Source organism: Panthera leo, chromosome B2 (assembly GCF_018350215.1).
Source record: "Panthera leo isolate Ple1 chromosome B2, P.leo_Ple1_pat1.1, whole genome shotgun sequence".
Lineage (NCBI taxonomy): Eukaryota > Metazoa > Chordata > Mammalia > Carnivora > Felidae > Panthera > Panthera leo.
The window spans coordinates 39,095,498-39,123,284 of NC_056683.1; the positions used below are offsets into that span (position 1 = coordinate 39,095,498).

Sequence of the window (27,787 nt, forward strand, 5' to 3'; positions counted from 1 at the left end):
TTTTGCGAGGCAGCGGCAGTGGCGGCGGCAGCGGCGGCTGGAGCCTCTGATTGGGTTTCGGGGTCCGGTACTGGAGCCAATCAGCGCGGGCAGCGAACCGGGGGAGCGAGGCACGGTGAGTGTGAGGAGCCAATATCCAGCGGCCCAGAGCCGGCCCCAGCGCCCCGATTGGCGGGTCTCGCTGACCACTCAGGAGAGGCCCAGGCGCCCGTCGAGCCCCGGGAGTCTAGCTGAGCCTAGCCGAGCGGGGCGGCCGGCGGCCCCGGCCGAGGGCCTGTGAGCGCCCCGGGCCACTCCCGGCCGAGGCCTGCAGGGGGCCGCCCCGCGCGGGGATGGCGCTCTCGGGAGCGAGCACCTGTGGGTCCAGACCCTTGCTGGGTGGCTGTGCCAGTTGGGGATGCGTCCGCATTCTCCCGGCCCTTAGGCCCAATTTGTTAGGCCACAGGCTCGGGGTTGGTGGGCCTGCCTGCCACGAACGCCCATACACGCAGGTGCACACACGCTCGGGGCCTTGGCGATCTCCTTCAGGTCGTTCGGGCTTCATACTGAAGCCCTCCCTTGCACCCTCCACGCTGCGGCCCTCGGGACAGGAAATCTCCCGCTAGGGCCCGCGATCCCCAGCCTTCCGAGAGCTGGGTCTGCCTGTCTGCAGCCCACCTGGGTCGCGAGTGAGGCCTGGGGAAGGTACGCGCCGCGGCCACGGGGCCCGGAGAGCGGCGGGGAGAGGGAGCCGGCCCGCCCCCGCCTCGGCGCCCTGCAGGCCCGCCCCCGCCGTCTCCCGGGTCGGGGGAGGGGGTCGGTTAGTGCGCCCACCCTCCTGCCCCGACGCGCCCCTCCTCTGTGCACGCTCGGCCTGGGTCTCCGGCCCGCCGCCGTTACCACCCCCTTTTGGCTCGTCATTTCCTCTCCTCCCCGCCCCGCTCGCCGGGGCAGAACCGCACACCTCCGTCTTGGAGTCCGACCAAGCGGTCTCCCTTTCTTGTCCTGGCTGTACAGCTGGCCAGCCCCTTCGGTGCCTGGAGCGTCACTCTTAGAAGATTGCCAGCCCTGCTCATTCCTTTTCCCGGAGCAACTCTTGTTTCTCACATCAGTAGTCTTCTCCATTGCTCATCCTGTGAACTCTCTTTTCTTTGGGAATGTAGAATTCTTTTGTTGTTGTTGTTTTCCTTTCACCTTTTTGTGACCCTTTGAATGTGTCAGGCTTGACCCATTAGCTCAGTCCATGGGCATCTTTTGATTTATTTACTTTTGTATACTTTCTAACTTCACGTTAACGTTTTGTAAGCGGATATTTGTAGAAACTTCACAGTGTTGTGGGATTTTCGTTAGGGTGAGAAGAAGAATGCTGACAGCCATGTCACTAGCAGTTAATTTGTACCAAGCAGCGATCTGTGTGCTGGGGAGGAATTAGGTAGAGGTAAATAGTAAATAACCTTACTTCCCTGCTGGAGATTGACAAGCGAACGACTAATTAATCCTAACGGTACAATGAGGCCAAGTTCAATTCTGTAAAGTACTGATGTGTGAGCTACCCACAGCCTCAGTGGAAGACTCAGTGTTACCACACTTTTCATTGGCCTTGGAGGACAATGGGATTTCTGCAGACAGGAAGGAATGGAAGAGCACTACTCACAGAAAAGAACATGTGTGGAGGCACCAAACTGTGCTATTGGAAGTGGGGGACCCGGTGGGATGGGCTAGGACACTGGGCAGTTCTGATGAGAATTTAGGCTGGAAAGCCCAGTTGGTAAAAGTGCCTGTATATCTTGATAAGAATTTTCAGAAGCAGTTAATTTTTTGGAGGTTCAGATGGAAGAAATCTGAAAGTATGTGTTTTTTTTTTCCCAGGGTTGGAAAAACAAGTTTCTGACCTGTGAGCTTCTGCTCCATAACAGCAGCTGAGTTTTGGGGCAGAAAGGGAGATTTTTCTCCTAGGACTTTAGAAATTTTTACTCAAGCACCTACTACAGTCCCTGGCACATAGAGGAGGTCTTAAGTATATGGTGCCCATTTTTATAATCATATTTAAGGCCATACAACTGGTAGGTTTCAGAAAACTCCTGATCCAGCGCTCTCTCCACTATGAAAACTTCAGAGACAGGTTTTTTTGTTTTCATTTTCTAAAATCATCTTTAAAGATGATGATAAGTAGTAAATAAGGTTATTTACTATTTACCTCTACCATGAAAGATGTTTAAGTCATCTTAACTTCATTTAATTCTTGGACATTGTCCACATTACTAGGTGGGCACCATGTCTAAGGCATTTTTTAAAACATTTATGTTTGCTTTTTGAATATTGTTTTAACCTTGGCATGTAAAAACAGATACGTCTAGTCACTTCAAAACCACCAAGCACTTTCACTAGACTTCTTTCCAAAAGGCAGTTTATAGAGTCTGGTCTCTGTTGTGTTACGCATCTCTAGAGCCTCCACCGTCTGCAGAAGAACTTCTTTGCCTGGAATTTTAAGAGACTATATTCTAGCATCTAGCTTTCTTCTCTTGACATGGGGCTTTTAGTCCGCTGTTCATATCCTGCAGTTACTCTGTCCTTGCTTTTATGCTGTCTCTTCATTTAGAGTACTCCACCCCTTCCCACATCATCACATTTATAAATCCTTCTCACACTTTGGACCAGATCAGATGCCACATTTTCCTAGGGACTTCCTTGACTTAACTGTCCCCAAGTGGAAGAAATGTCTGTTCTCCATATTACCTGTTTCTCTCTTAGGGTTCCGGTAAAGATTTTTACTTTACCAAACTTAAAGATTCTTTGAAGTTAGGATCTTCGTCGGGGTTTTCTTTTTATTTCTGAAACCTTGAGGGTGGTGTCTCGCAGGTGGTGCGTCATTAGTAGAGACAAGGAGTGAGTTAGGAACTCCAATCCAGAAATCTCTTGGACAGTAGGGAAGGGACGGTTATTTTTTTCTCCGGCCTTTTCACAAACAGATCAGGACTCATTTGCTGAGTTGTGAAGTCAATTTGCTGAGTAGTGCTGCTAATTTTTTATAATGCAATAGGAAATATTAATGTGCACCTTAGGTTACACAAATCTAAGTATTCACAGAACTTGTTTCAGTTACTTTTTTTCCTCTGTATGCGGTGATATATGTGGTGATTCGTGATAGAAAATGTGTTTCTTCCTGTGAATTGTGGTCAAAAAAGTTTGGAAGCACTGTTACAGCCTTTACCTGGTAGTGATTATTAAGTATGGTAATTTTGAGGGGCTTTTCACATGCTTATGGTTGAGTTTTGGGAAATTTTCATTTTAAAATGTGTATAGAGCCACATAGAATGGATTCCTAGTAGTTAGCTACATTTAGAGTTCTGCACCTTGAATTGGGAAAGAAGGGGATTTTCGTGCTCGCCAAAATAGAGACACACTCGCTCTTTTGAGGGAGAAACTGTTAGGATCAAGAGCTGGACCGAGTAAATCTGGCTGACTTAATTTTGTTCAAAGCTTGGGCAGAAAAGCACTCCAGGAAAGACAGTGTCACATTATATTGCAGTTTTGCTAACTGAAGCTTGTGGTAATAGGAGCACATGGCTTCAGTGAAGCCGGTTGGGTACGTTCTCCCCATTAGCAGTCTCAGTATCATGCGGCAATCTGAATCTCTCATTAATGTGAGACAGAATTAGACTGAGAACTGCTTCCTTTTTCACCCGTCAAGGCATAATGGATTGAAAAGTCTTTAAATTAGAGTGTTTGTATTGCCAGGATAAACTAGGTAAGAAGGAAATCTGTACAACGTTCTATTTATTGCTCATGTACTTGATAAATTTCTGGAAATTAGTGATCAAGGAAAAAAATCTACAGGAATGGGATTTGGGTGGGGGAGGTATTGAAATAGGACATTCCTTCATGATCCTAAATTTTTAAATCAACTATTAAGGTATAGTTTAGACACAAAGCGTAATCTTTTTAAGTGTACATTTTGATGAACTTCGACAAGTTTATACACCTATGCAACCACCACAACAATAAAAATATATAAAACATTTTCATCACCCCAAAAAGTTCAGATGCTATATCCCAATCAACTTCCCACCCTCACCGCTTCCCCCCTTTCCAATCCCGGGAAACCACTGACCTGTTTTCTGTCTCTAGGCTATTGTGGTCTTTTTAGGGTTTCATATAAGTGGAATCCTTTGCTCTTTTGTATCATGACCTAAGGGTCATTAGTTTACAAACATAAATCTATTGTACTGCAGTTAAAGACAAGATAGTTCAGGGAAGACCATTAACTTCCCTGGCAGGGGCACTTACTTAGTCTTGCTGAAAACCCAATTTTCTGTACTGTTCCCAGAATCTCTCAGGAGCTGACTTCGTCAACTAGCTCAGGGAGTGAACCGGTATAAAAATCAGAAAGTCAGTTTGTTCGTATGCAGTGAGAAATAACCATCAAGTTTACTTGTGTTGCTGATCACATTTGCTCTCTGTTGCTATATCTGTATGTAAATCCAAATTAGATAGTTGCTTGGTAAGCATTCTATCAGAGCAAGGGGAGTGAGTTGGCTCCCATATGGCTACAGAACATCATGCTGTGGCAGCATAGTCATCCTGTCCTTATTTATGGCTCTCTTACTCTGCCTACCCTTTTGGTTATGAGTAATAGGCTATGCACACATTTTAGTACAAACGTTTTCCAAACATATAGTGAAGTTGAAAGAATTTTACAATGAACACCAGCATACCCATTCCCTAGAGTCAGCTGTTCACGTTGTACCATACTTGACTTACCGGGTATTTCTATCCATTCATCTATCAATCCATCCTATTTTTTGATGCATTTCAAAGTGAACGTTAGACCTCAGTATACTTCTTCCTAAATACTTGCACATGCACTTGAATATATTTTATTTCTTTCACACCATATTGAGACATTTTGCAAGTAATTAATCTCATCTAGCATGTGTGGATTTATGGATAGTAGTGCATCACTTTGCTTATGTAACCTGCAGTTCATTTTGGCTGACATAAGTTTATCATTCAAATTTTGGAACATATGAAGGCCTAGAGAAAAATTGGGGCAAAGATTTATCTACATTTTGCTTATATATATATATGCCTGTACCTTCCCCATACTTCCAAGGTGAATTAGTCTTTGGCAGTTGGTATAATTTTAAATTTCGAATCAAGTCTATCCAAGGTTCTCAAATATTTCCATTTATCTAATCATGTCCTTATTTCAGAAGAGTCTGTAACTGATAAGGGTTGTGAAAAGGATAAATTTGAGCAAGGCCTGGATATTCAATAATATTAAAGACTTAGTAATTTTGTAATGTTTGAAATCATACTGTAGAGACAATATTGTGATAACCTGGTAAAGACAAAAGAAGAGCCTTTACTCTTTAGAGATAGATGCTGAAGTGTTCACAGAATTTTGGAATAATACAGCGTCTGGGATTTATTTCAAAGTAACTCAGGGGTGAGTGGAAAGTGGACGAGTTGTGTGAGACAGGATTGAGCATGGGTAAGAGTTGGAGATGGCTGTGTGGGGTTCATTAATGATCTCGCTACTCTTGTATAGGTTTGGAAACTGCCATAAAGAGAATTAAAATTATATAATAAAGGGTAGGCTATTACTAGGCATTCAAATGCAAGAGTGAAGGAAACTTAAGTTCTTTTTAGAGGAACTCATAGCCTCAATATGTTGTATAAAACTTTCCTTCTATTTAATCTGTAAACATCATTTTTGCCATTACTATAACTTCTTATTCCTTCCTCTGAATTAAAATGCAAAACGCTAAGCCTTTGTTCGAGCTATCTACTTAATGAAGATTTTGATAAGCAAAATGGTTGATTTCAGGTCTGGGTAATTGACTTACTAAGCAATAAACCCTGAAGTTTTAAATTGCAGACCATATGTAGAGAACTGGAGTAACCCCTTTGGTATAGTATTGGCAGGCAGCAAATGTATGTTATAAATTGAAGAAACTGTTTCTCCTCTGAAGTCATGTGCAGACCTGGGAACTAGTGTTAAATGGGTCTTGCAACAAAGTGACACTGTAGTTTAAGGAGTATTTTTCTAAGATGGAAGTGTTGCACTACTGGTAGTATTGAAAGGTAAGGCTGCCAGTAAGAAATGACTAAAAGCACTTTTAAGGCATGTGAAATGGCATTATGATGTTGTTGGCGTGAGTGTGCCCTGTAATCGTAGATACAAATGATATCAAAATGAACATTTCCTATTCTCTTCCCCAGTTTTCTTACAAATGAAGCACAGCAGTAAGTTATCGATGTTAATCGTCTGGCGAGGCTTTTGTTAACAATCTCACTTAGTTTCTTTCCCAACCTTTCTAATAGGAGTGCGTTTTGCAGTCTTCTAGGACCTCCAGAGTGAAACTCACTGTGGCCAGGATTCTAACTTGGAGGGATCATGGAGCAGTATACAGCAAACAGCAATAGTTCGACAGAGCAGATTGTTGTGCAGGCTGGACAGATTCAGCAGCAGGTATGGACGTAAAACTGCTTTAAACAGCACAGCGATGGGGCCGATACTGGCACTGCTTAAGTGGGGATTTAGAGGTACCAGATCTTAGGAATAATAGGTCTGGTGACTTGTGCTGAAGTGCTTTTTGAAGATTGGATTTGTTGCGCTTTCTCTCATCATGTGTTCAGAGCTCTGTAGTCTGTAGTCAGTCTGTAACCACATAGAACTTGCTCTTTACAGGAACCTGGTTTAATATGAAATTGCCCATTTTATTTTACGAAAAGTCAAAATAGTCTGTTCTCAGATGGAAGTTTGGAACTTTGCGTTTTTTCTGGATTCAGTTTTGTTGTTTCTTTTCTTGATGAAGCTAGCCTGTGATCTTGTAAGGCTTTGGCCACAGTAGATAAACCAAGATAGCCCACTTCCAAGAAATCCACTGGTTTTCGATTCGATCCGCCACGATGCTTATTTTGAAAAGCTCTAGATCAACATGAGGTTAATATTTAGACAACCACTCTTATGGGTAAACTCATATTAGAAAGGAATTCCCTGCCGGTTTATTCCTGATTAAGATAGATTCCTTTCTTGAATTTATACAGAGATGACATTTTCTGACGCTCTATTCCTGGCTTCCTTTTAGTAAAAAGTTTACTTGTTTTTCTCCCTCGAAGAAAAGAAATTTGTCATTCATTGACTGGACCTGAGGCCAAGATTGGGAATGTTTTGTTTCCAAAAGGGAACTTGGAGAATAGAGAAAAGTAGATGGTAGGACATCTACCATCTAATGATCAAAGGAAAGAACTGACTCTTGATTAAAAGAGTAATTATTTAAATTCCTTCACTGGCTTTCCTTCCACACAGCTGCTGTGGCTCTGGCAGCTTCCTTCAACCGCCTTCTTAGGAAAGGGGATTCCACAAAGGGCCCTCTATTCACACCAGTGCCCTGATGGACAAATTCTTATTCTGTTAGAACTTAACCATTAGAGGTTATAAATATTAGGTTAAATCACTGAAAACAGTGTTTCCCAGGTAATCCAGCTGAGTAGAAGTAATCTTAGTTTGGGGACATGAGAGCATTGACCAGCATGAAGATGATTTTGGTTCACAGTGATTGCTTCATTCTTTCTATCTGGTGATTGTATTTAAGTCCCAGAAATTCTTCATTGTAGCTTCAAAGCTTTAGAAACCTGATAACTTTGTGGTTGTGAACTCATTTGAGGAAATAAAAGGAGCATTAAAATCACGATAAGCAGAAGGATCAAATGCTTATTTCTGGGGGGAAGGGTTGCATTAAAAATTTTTGTGTTAATGATGACAACTATTTTGATGATTGAGTCATGGAAGTGTGTTTTGAGTTTCACTCGGGGGACAAGGGCTAATATCTTTAATCCTGCTTGCTACCCACAACAAAAGAGCTTCAGTATAGGGAGTCTGTGCAGTTTGAAAGTCCTCCGCTGGGTGGGACTGTTCAAAGAAGACTCCCTCCCTCTCCCATAAGAGGTAAGGTGTGTTCTCATGTCTTGACCTATACATTTCCTTCCTGATACATTTCAAGCTCTTCCTGTTCCTGTTCTCAGCAGCAGGGTGGTGTCACTGCTGTCCAGTTGCAGACTGAGGCCCAGGTGGCATCCGCCTCAGGCCAGCAAGTCCAGACCCTCCAGGTAGTGGTGCCCTCTCTGATTCTCTGTAAGCACTGCATGAACTTCTCCTGTCCTCACGTCTGGTGCTATTTGTGGTAGGGTCTCAAGCAGGAATGGCAAAGTCAATTGCATGTCTTTGATGCTGTTAACTTGTCTTTGAGGCTTATAAGATTCCAGTTTCCTCATGTTTCATGCCTAGTCATGTAGTGACCTCAGTGTCCATTTCCTGAAAATTGAATTTGGCTGCTGTGTGTCTTTGGGGATACCTGGCAAGGAAATGGTGTAAGTGACACGAAGAAATTCTTACAAGTGGCATTAGAATCTGTTTGGAGCTCAAGCTCTGTAATCAGATTGCATAGTAAACTTTTGTGAATTTGTGTGATAGTGGAACAGAAAATACCTAGAGTTAGAGGGCGTTTTATTTTCATTAAAAGGGCAACTCAGCTCAAAATAATCATTGTACTTGGCAAGGTTTATCTAATCAGTGAATCTTGTTAATCTCTTAACTGTTGCCTTTTCACTACCTTTCCTGGGGAAACCATGACCTATTTTATTATTAGATTTGCAAAGACTATCCTATACCTCTTGGTTGGACAGAGGTGGCATATGCTTTCTAGAAGTCTCAAGTCTTATAGCCACTATAAGAACTCTTACTTAACCAGTGCAGTTCCCCTAACGTTATATATATATGGCCAAGTTAAATGTCCGAAATTGGAGGTATGTTTTGGCCAGTTCCTATGTAAAAACGAGAGTAGAAGCATAAGTCTTCTCTGTGTCTGCCCGTTACTTTGATTAAAATGACTGTATTTTTGAGAAATTGGCAAAATTTGAGTGCCCTGCCTTTTTTCCTCCAGTGAATGGAAATGATTCAAAGTAGGACCTAGAATGCAGAACTGGCATCTCATTAGTGCTGCTCAACGTCCTGCAGTTACATGCCCCTTGCTGCGATCCTTTTACGTTAACCTTTCAGCCCCAGCCCCACACCTGCCACCGTGTCTGATGATGCCATGCAGTCCATTCGGAACATAAATTAGGCCACAAAAGGCTAAGCTTGTAGGTGCTCCCAAACTATGTTCGAACCTCTGACTTCAACAGCTTGTTGTTCGTGCTTCTCATGCTTGCTTCATCTTTTTGATATATAAAACAGTATTGTCATTAACCACTTGTGGAATGGGAATGTAACATGCTCTTAACTGTATGGCTTCTTGTCTGATGCATGTGTCGTTGTAATCACTCATATGTCGTAAACACAGTGGGCTCCTTGGAGTCTTCCAACAGTTTATCAGTTACACGTTTAGCGTGTCAGTAAGGGGAGAAGTTTAAGATGATGGGTAGTCAGAAAATTATGAACAGTTGTGCCTTAAAACGTGGGTTTCTCACTTAGTAGATTTTCTTAGAAATGGCGACACCTTATGGAGATGATGAAGACCTTTCCTCTAGGGGTCTCATTATTTTGAAGAACTTTAAATACTTCTCTCAGTTATTCGTGTAATAAATATTCAGAACAGTCCTTTCTGATGGAGTATATGCAAGCATGACTGTGGCAAAGGGAATTTAATTTGATAAGGAAAGGAGAAAACATGAGAGAATCGGATTGTAAAGTCCTTTAAAAAGTAAAGTGGAATTTCTCTGAACAGTTTATAAAACTTAGGATTTCAGCGTTCCTGAAGCTTCTGACGCATTTGGTGTTGGCAGTGGTGGTGGTGAGGAGGGGGCCTTAATATCTAATTGGTTTGTCTAGGGCCGATTAATCGTTTCACCAATTACTGTTATTTAAACATACTTGCAATGGCATTAAGAATGAATCTTTTAGTCATGTGAAAAGTCTTGTGTTCTGCTACGAATAATTCCTCAAAACAAAGATAGCATCTGTAAATGAAAGTTTTGGACTTCTAGCTGTTCTTTTGAACATTCCATTTTACTTCTAACATGGCTTGTTTTTTGGTTTCCAGAATGCATTCAGTTAGGTATTTTTATATTGGGACTCAGGATGTTACAGAGCATGTATAATGCCTTGACTTCTAGAGTAGTCCATTTACTCGAAGAGCTTGAAAGTTGGGAGATTTTTGGTACACTTGAGTGTGTAATTCCCATATTTATCACTGCTTCTGTTAAAACTGAAACAGCTATGCAGATATCACAGAGTCCAGTGTGAGGAATTCTCCCACAGAGATTGAAAACTGACCAGAAGCTATTTCTGGGCCTTTTCCTAGTGGGCTCTTGAAACAACCATAGGACTAGAAGTCCCAGAGTGAGATGAAGAGGGTAGAAGTTGTATATTTCATTTATGCCTGAGAGACTGTGGAGAAAAAGGGTCTTCTCCATAAGCTTCCAGAGCTGCTTGCTACCCAGCCTCCTGCAGTCTCTGCTGGGTAGTTTGATTTATTCCTTCCAGGTCATTTAGAATTTACACTCAGCCACCGTCACCACCATCAACTCCCCCCCCCCCCCCCCCCCCCCCCCCCCCCCCCCCCCGTCATTGCTTCCTCTCCAGCCTTCCCTAGAAACTATTCCTGAATATTGGTCTCAAAAGATACATAGTCTGAATATTTTGATAAGTAGTTTGTGTGGATTTAGCCTGTACTTGCTGATAAATGTCTTATATCTGTGGAGACTTCCTGACGACCCTGAATATACTTCATTATATCTGACCTTAAAGTCTTCAACTTGGCGTTTAGTCAAAGACAGAGTATTTTTGAAGAAGATAACTTAAGGACAAGGACTTGAGACTTACTTCCTTGGTGTCTCTCCTACCTTTTCCCCCTCCACCAAGGCCACAGAATAATTCCAGTGATTATCTTTTGGTGAAAACCATTTTGTGTATCATGTTACTTCATTGTTTCTTATTTTATTTCATTCTAGGTCCAGGGGCAGCCATTAATGGTACAGGTCAGTGGAGGCCAGTTAATCACATCAACTGGCCAACCCATCATGGTCCAAGCTGTCCCTGGTGGACAAGGTCAAACCATCATGCAAGTACCTGTGTCTGGGACACAGGGTTTGCAGCAGGTGAGTGATGCAAAAAATGTTTGAACAGAGTATCAGAATAGAGGTCTTAAAGAAGAGGTTGTTAGAAACTGTTAGACAATTGATGTTACGTTTAAGTGTTTGCCAGCCTACATTCACAGTCACTTTTCTACTTTTGTGGTATCCGTGATATAAAGCAGAGCTGTATAGAAATTGGGCATTTCTGGGAAGGACTAACATATGAGACATGATCTTGAGCCCATTAAGAATACAAAAGGATGAGAGTCTAGTTTAATAGAAGTAATTCACTGGTTTGATCTTTGTCAGAGCTTCTGGGAACTGAGGGAGGGAATTCACAGTGTGCTTTGGAAATTGTAGTTTTTGGTCAGGGATGTCATCCTTTCATTTCGTTCCAAGTAATTTATAGTTTGAATTACCTAGTAGGTGATGAAAAAGAATTTCAGTCCAATCCCATTGCACACCCGTAAAGCTATAGTTAGAGCAAAATTTATAACCCTTAAATACTTTTATTTTAAAAGAACTGAAAGCTGGGATTTCTTTCATAAAGTTAGGAAAAGAATAAAATGAGCAAGACAGTAGATTAAAATTAAAGAAGAAAAATACCAAAAATGTCGGAAGGGTAAATAGAAGCGGATTCTTTAAACAGATCAGTAAAGTAGTTAGGTAAAGCCACAGGAGAGACTGATTCCAAAACCGAAAACAGGTAAAAAACAAGACATGCACCTCTGTGGCATCAAGTTTTTAAAAACTAGAGTAATTTTTATCAAGTAGGTAAAAATTAAAAAGAGTTTATATCCATGTTAGAATGTATGCAGGGAAAAGGAAACACTCATCATTATAGATAATTTAAAATTCTGAAGGCATCTCGCTGTTAAGTACATAAGCATAAACTGTTGCTCTTTCTGCCCCACTTCTGAGAATCTTTTGTGTAAGAAGAAGAGCATCTGTGTATGGGGAAATGTACAAAGACATTTATTGCAACACTGTACTAGCAAAAAAAAAAAAAAAAAAAAATTTGTGACCTGAATGTTCATTTCATCAATAAGGATAAAGAAATGGCTGAATACATCATACTCCATATATGGAATATTTTGTCCTTATTGAAAAGGATGAATTGTTGGCTGGGGAGGTAGTCAATATTGAAGTATTTTTAGTAAAAAATAATTTGCAGAGAAATACATACTAAGTGATTTCTGTAATGAATAGCCAAACACCCGTGGGTGTATAGGTTTGTGTATATCTGTTTCATTTTAACAGTTAAAATGATCGCATTAATAATTTAGTTTTTCTTACCGCCTTTAATCCCTTTATGATGATTGGTCAATTTGATGAATCAGAATTTATAATTTGCAAAGTGTATTCAGAGAATTTTTTTTTTTTTTGCTTTATTTTTGGTTTTTTGCTTTTATGAGTAAGGTTACTGTAAATGTGTTTGAATGCGATTGCTTCATTTTTCAGTTGAATTCTTAAGGTAATTTCTTTGGAGTGGGAGGATTGCTTGAGCAAAGGGTAAGATCATTTTTAAGGCTATTGGCATATTTTTGCCAAGATAGAGTTGTAGTTAGGATTAAAAATAGTTTCCACATTGCTACATGCATGAATGTATGAGGCTTTAAATGTGTTTTGTGAGTGTGCTTGCCGCAGCTTCATACTGCTGTTTCATTTCTGTCCTTCCTCTCATAGCCTCCTCTTAGCCCTCTTTGTCACACCTTCCTCTCCACTGTCAAATAGAAACAGTGTGATAGAACACCAGGAATAGTGTACTGTGAGTGCAGTGACCTGACTTTCATTCCCAAGTCTGCCATTAAACAGGATTTCTGATCTTGGCCAAGTCATTTGATTGTCCTTACTCTCATCCAAAAATGGAGTTTATATCAGGTGATTCTTAGGGTTCATTCCAGCTCTAAATTCTGTGATTTTATGAGGGGGTTTTTTGGCCTTTAAGTGACTTTGAGAGGTTATTTATTTCATTGCCTTCCCTCCCAAGTAGGACTATAGTCACACCATCCTGGAGAAATTCTTTTCTGTTAACCTGTATAAAGCTCTAGGTACAATTCTATAGAAGAGTATTTTTTAGCCTTTGTTTGTTTTGTTGTGTGTTTTTTTTTAACCTTTTTTTTTTTAACCTTTTTTTTTTTTTTTGACTATATGCTGTATTTTAGAATTCCAGTGAAACCTATATCCCCTTAGAAAAGGTGCAGATGTCCAGATACATGCTAACTTTGAGTGTAATTTTGGGTTAAGATCCTTGGCTTGATAAAGACAGTAGAACCAAAGTAGAAAGAGGAAAAAAAAAAGGCAAGAATATTGGATGTTGATATCTAACAAAAATAGTATAAAATATCAGTGAAGAAGTAGTTTAAGAATGACATAGAAAAAGAGAATCGATGTCTACTTCATACTATATACTTGGTAGATTCACAGGTCTAAATGTAAAAAAGCATACTTGGAAACTATTAGACTTTATTTCCTGGAGAATTTTCTTTATATTGGGGGGGTAGAGAAGAATTTTTTTAAAGACATAAAAACCAAATTGATTTGCCTACTTTAAAACGTATATACATCAAAATGTAAATAAAAGGGTGCAGGTGTGCAGAAGATATTAACACATAAAGCTGGGTTTGTACCCAAAATACATAAAGAATGTTTATGTATTGATACGAAAATAACAGTCCAGTAGGAAAATGGGCATAGAATATGAATAGATGGCAAAAGAAACCTAATGACTAAAATAAGTATTCCTTGCTATTTGAAACTCAGGAAATAGATTCAGATAACTAAATTGTTTACTTATTTACTTGCTACTACTTCCTAAGTGCTAACTATGAGCTGAGTATTTGGGAAAAGTAGTTAAGAAGACCTAGGTAGCAGATTCTGGGAAGATGGCAGAGCAGGACATACCAGGAATCTGTGTCCCCACCTATACAACAATTGCATTGGCAGAATTTGATATAAACTATTTTGGAACTCTGGAGTTTATTGAAAACTTTTTTACTTCCAGGGGAAGGCATAGACTTCTATTGAAGTTAATTTCAGTAAGTTTCTGCTTTTAGCCCAGTACCAGCTACCCAGTACCCTAGCAGGCAGCTGCACATGTGTCTTAGAGGAGCTTATGAGCAGTTTATAGGAGCCAAGGTGAGCAAAGTGGACCTTGTCCTCTAAAATCAGAGATCACTGATTGCTGTTTCTGATCACAGAGGTGCAAAGACCAGCAAGATACATGGAGCAGAAACTGACAGATTTGAGGGGAGAAATAGACAATTCTACAATAATAGTTGGAGACATCAGTACCCTCCTCCTCTTAACAATAGGCAGAACAACCAGATAGAAGATAAGTAAAGGAATAAACTACATAAAACAATAGGCCGACTAGATAAGACAAGCGTATACAGAATAATCAACAATAGCATAAACATTTTCCTCAAGTGCATCTGGGACACTTTCCAGGAAAGACCATATGTCAGGTCACAAATTAAGTCTTAGATAGATTGCATATAAAGTATCTTCTCTGACCACAGTGGGATGAAGTTAGAAATTAACAACAGAAATAAAAGTGGAAAAGTCACAAATTGTGGAAATCAAACAGTATACTCTTAAATAAACAATGGATCAAAGGAGAAATTACATGAGAAATTAGAAAGTACAGGTGAATGAAAACAAAGGCACAACATACTAAAATTCACAGGACATGGCAAAAACAGTGTTCAGGGGGAAATTTATGGCTATAAATGCCTACATTAAAAAATAAGAAAGATTGGGGCACCTGGGTGGCTCAGTCGGTTAAGCGTCCGACTTCGGCTCAGGTCGCGATCTCGCGGTCCGTGAGTTCGAGCCCCGCGTCGGGCTCTGGGCGGATGGCTCAGAGTCTGGAGCCTGCTTCCGATTCTGTGTCTCCCTCTCTCTCTGCCCCTCCCCCATTCATGCTATGTCTCTGTCTCAAAAATAAATAAAACATTAAAAAAAAGTTTTTTTTTTTTTTTTAATTAAAAAAAAATAAGAAAGATTGACAATCCACAACCTAACCTTATAACTTAAGGAATGAGAAAAAGAATGAATTAAACCTAAGGCTGGCCAAAAGAAAGAAAGAACAGAGATAAATGAAATAGAAAAACAATAGAGAAAACAAATGAGACCAAAAGTTGGTTCTTTGAAAATAATCAACAAACTTGGCAAAATCTTTAGCTAGATAGACTAAAGAAAAAGTCTCAGTAACTAAAATCAGAAATGAAAGTGGTGGAGGCAGGGGTGCCTGGGTGGCTCCGTCGGTTAAGTGTCTGGCTCTTGATCTCAGCTCAAGTCATGATCTCACAGGATGTGAGTTCGAGCCCCATGATGGGCTCTGTGCTGTCAGCACAGAGCCTGCTTGGGATTCTGTCTCTCCTTCTCTATGCCCTTCCCCAGCTTGTGTTTTCTCTTTCTTTCAAAATAAATAAACTTAAAAAAATTAATAAAAAAAAAGAAATGAAAGTGAGGATGTTACTACCAATTCTACAGAAATGAAAAGATCATAGGAATATTATGAGTGAGGGAGGAGTTAAGATGGCAGAGTAGTAGGGGCACCCTGTGCTTGCATCCTCCCTCAAAAACAGCCAGATAAATATCAAACCATTCTGAACACTTAAGAAATCTTGAGGCCTGAGAGAACTGCACATGCAAAGGGAGAAAAATGGCCACATAGTGGAAGGTAGAAACTGCAGAGAGTTGATTTGGGGGAAAAAAGAACTGTGGGTGCTGCAGAGGAGAGGGAGCACTGATCATGGGGAGAGAGAGCAAGAGAGCAGCGTGCAGGGGAATGCACAAGAAAAGCTCTTCCCCAAAACCATTGACTGGGAAAGGAAGAAGGGCTGGTTATTGCAAGTTTTTGCAAGCAGTGGAGCTAAGAGTCTAAAGTTTTGAAAGTCCACACCATTGTTAGAATCCTGCCTGGCTGGCTTAGTGGTTCTCCCGTGGGGGAAGAGGGCAGAGGCCTGTGAGCAGACAGCATGCTCTGAAGATCTCCTGGGTTGCACAGGGAGCAACAGTTCCGCTTTTTGGAGTGCATTTAGGAGAGGTGGCACTGCTTCTTGGGACAGAAGAGAAGGTGGGTGCCACTGAGCGGCCGCATTAATTAGCATAGCAGCAGAGGCTCCTGCTGAAAGCAGCTAACCTGGAAGCCAGCTTTTAGCTGCGCTTTACCATAAACTCCTAGCATCATGTAATCCTGTGTAGAACAAACCAGCACCAGCTACCACATGGTGAGACCCTCCCCCAGAGGATCAGCATGGGTCTGCACTGTGCCCCTAAAATTTGGAGTTTTGAAATCCAGCTACACACCTGAGGTAAAAATTGAGAACACCCAAAAATATATAAGTGTGTGTGTGTGTGTGTGTGTGTGTGTATGTATATATATATACACATATATACATATATATATATGTATATATGTGTATATGTATATATATATATAATCAATTAACAAACGTAAACTCATTGATAATAACAGTAGAGGACTTTAACACCCCCCCCCTTTTACAGCAATGGACAGATCATTTTTTTTTTTTTTATTTTTTTTAACGTTTATTTATTTTTGAGACAGAGAGAGACAGAGCATGAGCGGGGAAGGGGCAGAGAGAGAGGGAGACGCAGAATCCGAAACAGGCTCCAGGCTCTGAGCCATCAGCACAGAGCCCGACGCGGGGCTCGAACTCATGAACTGCGAGATCATGACCTGAGCCGAAGTCGGACGCTTAACCGACTGAGCCACCCAGGCGCCCCATACAGCAATGGACCATTTAAGCAGAAAATCAACAAGGAAACAATGGCTTTGAATGACATACTGGACCAGATGGACTTAACAGATACCTACAGAACATTTCATCCTAAAGCAGCAGAATACACGTTTTTCCCAGTGCACTCAGAACGTTCTCCAGAATAGATCACATACTGGGTCACAAGTCAGACCTCAAGAAGTACAAAAAGATTAAGATCATACCATGCATATTTTCAGACCACAATGCTACGGAGCTTGAAAGTCAACCACAAAAAATTTTGGAAAGACCATAAATATTTACAGGTTAAAGAACATCTTACTAAAGAATAAATGAGTTAACCAGGAAGTTAAAGAAGAAATTAAAAAAAAAAAAAAAAAAAAAAAAGACATGGAAGCAAATGGAAATGAAAACACGACAGTCCAAAACCTTTGGGATGCAGCAAAGGCAGTTATAACAGGGAAGTATGTAGCAATACAGGCCTACCTCAAGAAGCAAGAAAAGTCTCATGTATATATCAGCCTAACCTTACACCTAAGGAACAGCAAATAAAGCCTAAAGCCAGCAGAAGAAGGGAAATAAAAATTAGAGCAGAAGTGAATGCTATAGAAACAAACAAGCCCAGTAGAACAGATCAGTGAAACTAAGAGCTGGTTCTTTGAGAACAATTAATGAAATTGATAAACCCCTGCCAGACTTCTCAAAAAAGAAAAGACAAAGTGCCCAAATAAATTAAATCATGAAGGAAAGAGGAGAGATCATAGCCAACACAACAGAAATATAAACAGTTATAAGAATATTATGAAAAATTATGCCAACAAACTGGGTGAACTGGAAGAAATGGATAAAGTCCTGGAAACATAAAACTAGCAAAACTGAAACAAGAAGAAATAGAAAACTTGGACACACCCATAACCAGCAAAGAAATTGAATCAATAATCAAAAATCTCCTAACAAACCAAAGTCCAGGGCCAGGTAGCTTCCTAGAGGAATTCTACCAGACATTTAAAGAAGAGTCAATAGGGGCGCCTGGGTGGCTCGGTCGGTTAAGCATCCGACTTCGGCTCAGGTCATGATCTCACGGTCCGTGGGTTCGAGCCCCGCGTCGGGCTCTGTGCTGACAGCTCAGAGCCTGGAGCCTGTTTCAGATTCTGTGTCTCCCTCTCTCTCTGTCTCAAAAATAAATAAACGTTAAAAAAAAAAAATTTAAAAAAATTAATAAATAAAATAAAGAAGAGTCAATACCTATTCTTCTGAAATTGTTCCAGAAAATAGAAATGGAAGGAAAACTTCCAAACTCTTACAAGGCCAGTATTACCTTGATTCCAAAACCAGACAAAGACCCCATTAAAAAGGAGAATTGCAGGTCAATATCATTGATGAACATGGACACTAAAATTCTCAACCAAGATACTAGCAAATTGAATCCAACAGTACATTAAAATAATTATTGACCACGATCAAGTGAGATTTATTCACGGGCTGCAGGGTGGTTCAATATTCGCAAATCAATCAACGTGATACACCATATTAATAAAAGAAGGGATAAGAACCATATGATTCTTTCAATAGATGCAAAAAAAGCATTTAACAGTATACAGCATCCTTTCTCGATTAGAAACCGTCAACAAAGTAGGAATAGAGGGAAGGTAGCTCAACATCATAAAGGCCACATACAAAAGACCCACAGCTAATATCCTCTATATGGAAAAACTAGGAACTTTTCTTCTATGGTCAAGAACAAGACAGGGATGTCCACTCTCACCATTGTTATTTAATAGTAGTGGAAGTCCTAGCCTCAGCCATCAGACAACAAAAAGAAATAAAAGGCATCCAGATCATCAAGGAAGAAGTCCATCTTCCACTATTCACAGATGACATGGTACTCTATGTAGAAAATTCAAAAGACTCCATCAAAAAAATGCTAGAACTCAGCAATTACAAACTCAGCAAGATACAAAATCAATGTAGAGAAATCAAGAAATTGACTCCATTTACAATTGCACCGAAAACCATAAGACACCGAGGAATAAACCTAACCAAAGTGGTAAAAGACCTGTACTCTGAAAACTATAGAACACTTATGAAAGAAATTGAAGAGGACACAAAGAAATGGAAAAACATTTCATGCTCATGGATTGGAAGAACAGATCTTGTAGAAATTTGTATACTACCCAAAGCAATCTACACATGTAATACAATCCCTATCAAAATACCACCACCATTTTTCACAGAGCTAGAACAAACAATCCTAAAATTTGTGTGGAACCACACACACAAACAAGAAAACCAGGTAGCCAAAGCAATTTTGAAAAATAAAAGCAAAGCTGAAAGCATCACAATTTCGGACTTTTAAGCTATATCACAAGGCTGTAGCCATCAAGACAGTGCGGAACTGGCACAAAAACAGAGATCAATGGAACAGAAAAGAAAACCCAGAAATGGACCCACAACAATATGGTCACCTGCCATCTTTGACAAAGCAGGGAAGACTATCCAGTGGAAAAGGGACAGTCTTTTCAACAAATGGTATTGGAAAAACTGGACAGCAACATGCAGAAGAATGAAACTGGACCACTTTCTCACATGATACACAAAAACAAATTAAAAATGGATGAAAGATCTAATTGTAAGAAAACCATCAAAATCCTACAGGAGAACACAGGCAGCAATCTCTGACCTCAGCCATAAGAACTTTTTTTTTTTTTTTTTTTAACGTTTATTTATTATTGAGAGACAGACACACAGTGTGAGGAGGGGGAGACACAGAATCTGAAGTAGGCTCCAGGCTCTGAGCTGTCAGCATAGAGCCCTACGCGGGGCTCAAACTCACAAACTGTAAGATCATGACCTGAGCGGAAGTCAGTCGTTTAACCAACTGAGCCACACAGTTGCCCCAGCCATAGAGCTTTTTAAGACATCTCTGAAGGAAAGGGAAACAAAAGCAAAAATGATCAGAACTTCATGAAGATAAAAAGCTTCTGCACAGCTAAGGAAACCAACAAAACTGAACGGCAGCTGACAGAATGGGAGAAGATATTTGCAAATGATGTATGAGATAAAGGGTTAGTATCCAAAATCTATAAAGAACTTGACACCCCAAAAATAGATAATCAAGTTAAGAAATGGGCAGAAGACATGAATAGATATTTTTCCAAAGAATACATCCAGATGGCAAAGACACATAAAAAGATGCTCAACATCACTCATCATCAGGGAAATGCAAAACTACAATGAGATAACCTGTCAGAGTGGCTAAAATCAAAAACAACAGGTGTTGGCAAGGATGTGGAGAAAAAAGAACCCTCTTGCACTGTTGATGGGAATGAATGCAAACTGGTGCCGCCACTCTGGAAAACAGTATCGAGGTTCCTCAGAACGTTAAAAATAGAACTACCCTGCATCCCAGCAATTACACTATTAGGTATACACCCAAAGGATACAAAAATACAGATTTGAAGGGGCACATGCACCCCAATGTTTATAGCAGCAGCATTATCAACTATAGCCAAACTTTGGAAAGAGCCCAAATGTCCATCAACTGATGAATGGATAAAGATGTGGTATGTATACACAATGGAATGCTGTTACTCAGCCATCAAAAAGAATGAAATCTTGGGGTCCCTGGGTGGCTCAGTTGGTTGAGCCTGACTCTTGGTTTTGGCTCATGTCATGATCCCAAAATTAATGGGATTGAGCCCTGCTGTTAGCTCAGAGTCTGCTTGGGATTCATTCATTCTCTTTCTCTTTCTCTTTCTCTTTCTCTTTCTCTTTCTCTTTCTCTTTCTCTTTCTCTTTCTCTTTCTCTCTCTGCCCCTCCCTCACTTGTGCTCTCTCAAAATAAATAAACTTTAAAAAAAGAACGAAATCTTGCATTTGCAAAAATGTAGATGGAGCTAGAGTGCAAATACTATGTGATTTCATTCATGTGGAATTTAAGGAAACATGAACGTAGGGAAAAAAAAAAGGAAGCAAACCGTAAGAGACTCTTAATTACAGAGAACTGAGAGTCGATAGAAGGAGATGGGTAGGGGGATGGGCTAAATGGGTGATGGGGATTAAGGAGGGCACTTGGGATGAGCACTGAGTGAGTGTTACATGTAAATGACAAATCACTAAATTCTACACCTGAAACTAATTTTACCATTATGTTAACTAACTAGAATTGAAATAAAATCTTGAAAAAAAGTATTATGAGCAACCAAATGCAACAAATTGAATAACTGAAAGAATAGACAAATTCCTAGAATCAAAACCTACTCTACCAAGACTCAATTACAAAGAAATAGGAAACCTGAAAAGATCTAAATGGACCCACAGTTAGTAAAAGGTGAAAGATTTTTGCGATCTGAAGAGAAACCAGAATATAGAGCTATAATTACTAAGGAGCTTGAATCAGTACTCAAAAATCTCTCAATAAATAAAAGCACTAATGGCTTCCCTGGTGTATTTTACCAAAAATTTGAAAAACAAATACAGTTTCTCAGACTTTTTCCTGAAGTTAGAAAAGAGCACTTGTAATTCATTCTATGAGGCCAGCATTTATTCTGATTCTAAAACCAAACAAAGACATTACCAAAAAATATTCATTGTGAACATTGATCAAACATCTTCTCAAAATACTAACAGACCAAATCCAGAGCATATTAAAAGTTACACACCATGACCAAGTGGGATTTATTCCTAGAGATAAGAGTGCTTCAACATAGAAAATTGATCAGTGTGATATATACTAGTAACAGAATGAAGGGGAAAAATCCCTATTCTGTTGAAATAACACCCAGATCAAAAATGTCTGGTGATGGAATGAATGAATTAATGAGAAGGGAGATGAAGGAGTTGTTAGGAGAAACTTTTGCTCTATACCCTTGGCTGTTGCTTAGGTGTGAATTTGTATATAAAATGCTGGAAATTTTGAGTTGTGGGGCCTTCCTAAATGCATTCTCTTGTTCTTAAAGAAATGTGTACATTTGCTGTTACATGAAAACAGGATTCTGTGCACCCAACAGTCAAAATGTTACTAGTTTTTTTAATTATAAAAAACTTAAATATTTTTCAGATTTCTTGTCACATTTATGATGACACTTCTAATAAATTAACCATAGCCATTAAAAAGAGAAATGAAAGAAAACAGATTTGAAAAGCACAGGTTCCCTCTCTGTCCAAAATCGTTAGCTGAGGTTTAGCTGTCCAAACCCAGGAATCAAATTAGAAATGCAAATTAAATCAAAACTAGCGAACACTAGACAGTACTGGGTGTTAGGGTGTTGGAAAATAGATGTAGGAGGAATATGATCGGACACGTGTATTAATTATCTTTGGCTGCAGATAAATTATCCTAAATGTTAGTGATTTAAAACAAATTATCATCTCACAGTTTCTGTGGGTCACAAATTCTGGCACAGCTTGTCTGGGTCCTCTGACTCAGTGTCTCTCTTGATGCACTGTGGGCTGCAGTCCGAGGGAGATTCAACCGGGGATGAATCCACTTTAAAACTCCACTTCCGTGGCTCTTTGTGGGTATCAGGTCCTTCCCAACTTTGGCCACTGACACCGGTTCCTGCCATGTGAGCCTCTCCGTAGGGTAGCATGTGACACAACAGCTATCATCCCTCTGAGTGAGGGAGAGCAAGAAACAGCAAGATGGAAGTCACCGTCTTTGTAACCTAATCTCGAAAGTGATGTCCCACTACTTTTGCCATGTTCTGTTTGTTAGAAGTGAGTCAGTAGGTGCAGCACACTCATGGGGAAGATCACATAAAGAAGTGATTACCAGAAGGCAGCTGGAAACCCATTTTAGAGGCTGCCTACCACACACCTGTCTCCTTCAACACAGGAATCCTACTTTTAATACTTCAGAAACTCAATATTTGCACAAGGATATGCATTTATTGATTTTTTTTCGTAAGATAAAATTTATAAATTAAGATTGTTGGAGAAAATCCCAAATTAAGGGGAACGTATGAATAGATTACAGCATAATCATTTATTGTGATATTTGACAATTAAAATGAGTGAACTAGTTCTGGGGCGCCTGACTGGCGCAGTCAGAAGAGCATGTGACCCTTGATCTCAGTCGTGAGTTCGAGCCCCATGGTGGGTGTAGAGATTACTTAAAAATACATACATACTTTAAACAATGAGTGAACTAGTTGTTAACTGGCTAAATTTTGAAAATGATGACTGATCAAAGCAAATTGTAGAGAGATACAGTATGTTACTATTTATGTGAAACTTAACAAGCGCAGAAGAGTACCATGTGTTTTTATGGATATACGTGTGTGAAATGTTCTATAAGGATGACCACATTTTAATGCGGTGAATAACTTTTAGATGGGAAGGGAATGTTAAATGAAGCAACTTGTTAAATCTGAGTGATGTCTGCATGGGTTTCTAAGATGATAGTCTTGATTCCTCTGTGTGTTTAAAGCTTTTGTATATACATATTCATAGACCCCCACTTGAAAAATTGGGAATAACTTGATTGTTTTTTAACATTCTATTATAGAAGGCATTAAACAGACAAAACCAAAGAGAACCATGTGCTAAATCCCTATTTTGCAGCTTCAACAGTCATCAACACATAATCAGTCTTCTGGTTGCATCTGTATCCCTTACTCTCTCAAGGATTCTTTTGAACATATATATATTATTTCATCTTTAAAAAATACTTCAGAATGTATTTTTAAATGAACATGCTTTAACAGTACATATAACCATGCCGGCATGGTTCTATATCCTCTTTTTTACAACTGGCTCTGATTCCTTAAAAATAATCCTGTATCTAGACAGCAGCCAAAATTCCTCCATTGTTTCATCAATGGCAAACAACTTATGTCTAATTTATAACAGAGAGCAGAACAAGATTCTTTTACCTTCTTCCAAGCCTTTCTTGCTTTCTGGAGGAATTTGGATAACTAATACTCCAGGACAAAAAGAGACCGCCAGCAGGGTACTAACCTTTCTTTGTGTTCTCTTGCACAGATACAGTTGGTGCCACCTGGACAGATCCAGATCCAGGGTGGGCAGGCTGTGCAGGTGCAGGGCCAGCAGGGCCAGACCCAGCAGATCATCATCCAGCAGCCCCAGACGGCAGTCACTGCTGGCCAGACCCAGGTAATTCCATTCTCTCTGTCAACAGAAGAGCACAGCTGATTTGAAAGGGTCAGACAGCTGAGGCAAATATTTCATAAGTAGTAAGTAAAAATGGGGAAGAAAACCATCACAAATGTTGTATTTTCTCTTTTTTTTTTTTTTTTTTTTAAAAGAAGGGGTCCTTTGTTAAATTGTCCTGATTTATTTCCTTCAGACCCAGCAGCAGATTGCAGTCCAGGGCCAGCAAGTGGCTCAGACTGCTGAAGGGCAGACCATTGTCTATCAGCCAGTTAATGCAGATGGCACCATTCTGCAGCAAGGTAAGTGTGCATCTGCATTTCCAGAGGACTTGGGAGAGCGTGTCTTTTTCATCCTTGGGGCAAATGACTACCTCAGAAATTTTGTGGTGACCTCCGCCCAACATATTTGTGAACAACAACAAAAATTTTTTCTAAGTCTCCATTGGTTGTTGTTTTCTTGTCATTAATATGTGACCGGTGATAGTAACATTTGTAGGAGTTCCTACTGTGGTTGTTTAAAGACTGGTCCTGGGGATGATATAAGCTTTTGAGCCTTTCTGGGAAAAAATGTTTCTAAATGGAAGATTGGAAATAGGGAGTTTCATAGTTGGTAGTGGAAGAAGTAGATCAGAAGTCAAGTTGGCATTTAGTGTTTTTGCTGCTTATGGTCTTTTTCTTTTCTCTCCGGTCAACTTGATTATTAGTTTCTGTCCAAAAGACTTACATGCCCACTATGCTTACTTTACTAAGAAACAAATTTTCTTCCCGAAGAGCTTCTAAATCTATCATGGGAGACATACATGTGACCAAATAAACGCAGCGCGGAGCTTTTATAGAGGTAGGTTCTAGGACTAGATAATGCATAAATACAGAGCCATGAAATCTGTGTGGCTTGGGAGGAGAATGGACTTCAGACAAGAGGAGATGGCTCAAACTGAACTTGAGAGCTTTGGGAAGCATCTGTCAGATCATTAAATCTGGAAGGGACATCCCAGAGTCTAGGACTAAACGTTTGACTTGTAATTAAAATGTAGCAGTATACAAGATCCAGTGAGGGCAGGAAGTGTGCTCTCCTGTGACTCAGGAGAAGACCTGAGATTGAAGAACTGGACTGAGCCCAGGCAGGAGCTCGAATAGAAAATGCTGAGCCAAATCCTTAAGTGGTGCTGGTGATAGTTGGGGAGCCTGGAGTGCTTGGTTTAATTTTAAGTTTTAGTTCTGCGACAGGTTGAGCTATTGTCAGTTGAGGATAAACAAATTACCACTTTAAAGAATCTCTGTCCTGAGGCAGATCATTCATATATACAAAAATAGTGTAGCACAAGGCAGACCGACTCGCAGAAGGGGAGGCCTCCAGACTTTCTCACCAGCTGTTGAAAACTATTACTGGAATACCCAGGGAGGTATCCATTTCAAGGATAAGTTTTATCAGAACTGGAATCCAGACACTTAATAGAATATGAAGGATCATGATTACTTGGGTTACATGCAGCAAACCAGGCAGAGTAGGAGAGTGCTGCTTCTCCCCTTGTGCTGTGTAGTATATTTTTCCAGGGTAAGGAAGTGTGTGCCAGGTAGAAGAGGGACTAACTGTGTTCCCTTCTTTCTGTGTACCTGTTTTTTGTTTGTTTTGTGTTTTATTTTCTTAAAGTCACAGTCCCTGTTTCAGGCATGATCACCATCCCAGCAGCCAGTTTGGCAGGAGCACAGATTGTTCAGACAGGAGCCAACACCAACACCACCAGCAGTGGACAGGGGACTGTCACTGTGACACTACCGGTGGCAGGCAATGTGGTCAATTCAGGAGGGATGGTCATGGTAAGGAAACTGATTCTTCACCTCACTGTTCTTTTGTCATTTATCTTTCCATATGTCTCTTTTGTCATTGAAGATTTTTTTGACCTTGCACTTTGATGTCTCTCATAAAGCTTGTTGATGCTGCTGACCGCTTAGGATTGAATTGATCCTTAAGGCACTTAAAGAGATCTACTTTTACAAGAAACATTACAATGAACTATAATTCATCCTGAGCACCTTCTAGGTGCTGGAGATACAGCAGAGGATAAACAGAAATACCTGCTTTTGTGTAATCTTCAGAATTCAAATAATGAAGGCATAGACTACTGACCTTTGGAAAGTGGAAAATACATTGCCCCCAGTGAGGGAAACAAGAAGTAAACTCAAAATTAGATTGTAACTCTTAAAGAAACCAAGAAATGTGTGCTACAAATACATGAGGAAGATAGGGAAGGGGAAAGATGAGTAGTACACGGTCCCTAAAATGGGTAAATTAAGAACAAGTAGTAGAATCCTGCAGAGAGGTGGAGGAAGCTACCAGAAGAATCCACACACCCATCCAAAGTTGTTAAAGGTTGAGAAGGGATTGGGGCATGGGAACCTGTTCCTGGTTTCCTCAGACGTTTATACAGTGTTTTTAGTTTTAATTTGCTTAGAAAAATTAGAATTTAATTATATACTAAGCTAAGTTGTTAATTAAATTGTTTCTGTAACTGTAGGCATTTGGTAGCACTTGGTCAACCTCTGCCTGCCTACCTACCTACCTTTGTACTGTTTCATTCTCTGTGATTACTGTTCCTGACCATTAGATGGCAGCAGACATTTCTAGAAAATGGAGTCATAGGTGGACAAGAATTTGGACGTGCTGGTGTCCTTGTCAGTGTGGCTTCTGGGCTCCCTATGATGGAATCATCTGGAATGTTTGTTTAAAATGAAGACCTTTTAGTGTAAATGTTTTCCAGGAATCTGCATTTAAGTGCTGTATGAAAGCTACTTTTTATAGCATTTAGAAAAAAAAGTTTAACAGAGACCAAGAAAATGTTTCCTGTGTCACTATTTAATAAGCTGTGGTTTTCTCTTCACACAGATGGTGCCTGGTGCTGGCTCTGTGCCTGCTATCCAAAGAATCCCTCTCCCTGGGGCAGAGATGCTGGAAGAAGAGCCTCTCTATGTGAATGCCAAACAGTACCACCGTATACTGAAGAGGAGGCAAGCCCGGGCTAAACTAGAGGCCGAAGGGAAAATTCCAAAGGAAAGAAGGGTGTGTATACCATTGGGAAGGAGAAGGAAGAGAAAGGGCAGGGTTCTACTTTTGAAATTCCCTTTCATATGGTTTGTTTCCTTGAGTACTTTCCAAATAATTGAAAGTAAAGAGCTGTGATCTTTTGTAAAAAGTTAGCATTTGATATTGCTCTCTGTGGCTGCAACTAGAATAACAAAACAGTAACAGTGGGTTAAATAAGAGTTAATTATTTTCTTACATAAATTCAGTCCAGAGAGAAATTATCCTGAGCCTATAGCAAATTTCCAGAGTCCGTCCTCATGATGCTCTCTCTTCCTGTCCCACTGTTCTGATAAACTTAGTGTGCTAGTCCTAGTCTAAGATGACTGCTTGGGCTCCCGCCTAGGAACAAGGGGAACAAGAAAGGTACTCTCTTTTTTTTTTTTTTAAGTTTATTTATGTTGAGAAAAAGAAGGAGAGGGGGGATCTTAAGCAGGTTCCACACCTAGCATGGAACCTGATGCAGGGCTCGATCCCATGACCATGAGATCATGACTTGGGCTGAAACCAAGAGTCAGACGCTCAACTGACTGAGCCACCCCGGAGTCCTGTGGAAAGGCACTCTTTTTAAAGGAAATTTTGAAGAAGTTCCTTACGTCTCATTAACCAAAACTTAATTACGTGGCCACACTTAACTGCGAATAAGGTCAGGAAATGCAGTCTTTCTACTGAACAGCCATTTGGTCTATTACTGAAGTGTATATGGGGAGGTGTAGGTAGTGATCGTTGCTTTACCTTTGGGGAATCGTTTTTATTTGTCATTCATTAGCATTCACATTTTTATG

The 27,787-nt window shown here is 40.2% G+C and overlaps 1 protein-coding gene across 11 annotated transcripts in view; it reads left to right on the forward strand.

The window, feature by feature from the left end:
* Window positions 1-4: 4 nt before the first annotated feature.
* NFYA (nuclear transcription factor Y subunit alpha) overlaps window positions 5-27,787 on the forward strand; it is a 32,680-nt gene continuing 4,897 nt past the window's right edge. Inside the window, exons 1-8 of one of the 11 annotated variants that reach the window (XM_042938674.1) lie at window positions 5-115; window positions 6,307-6,454; window positions 8,011-8,097; window positions 10,936-11,082; window positions 23,793-23,924; window positions 24,118-24,223; window positions 25,575-25,741; window positions 26,808-26,981. In XM_042938674.1, coding sequence (XP_042794608.1) covers window positions 6,380-6,454; window positions 8,011-8,097; window positions 10,936-11,082; window positions 23,793-23,924; window positions 24,118-24,223; window positions 25,575-25,741; window positions 26,808-26,981 — 888 coding nt within the window. In that variant the 5' untranslated portion in view covers window positions 5-115; window positions 6,307-6,379. Of the gene's footprint in view, window positions 116-227; window positions 685-2,243; window positions 3,728-6,306; window positions 6,455-8,010; window positions 8,120-10,935; window positions 11,083-23,792; window positions 23,925-24,117; window positions 24,224-25,574; window positions 25,742-26,807; window positions 26,982-27,787 lie in introns of those variants that run through there. The other 10 variants (XM_042938673.1, XM_042938680.1, XM_042938672.1 and 7 more) reach the window with 10 other exon arrangements.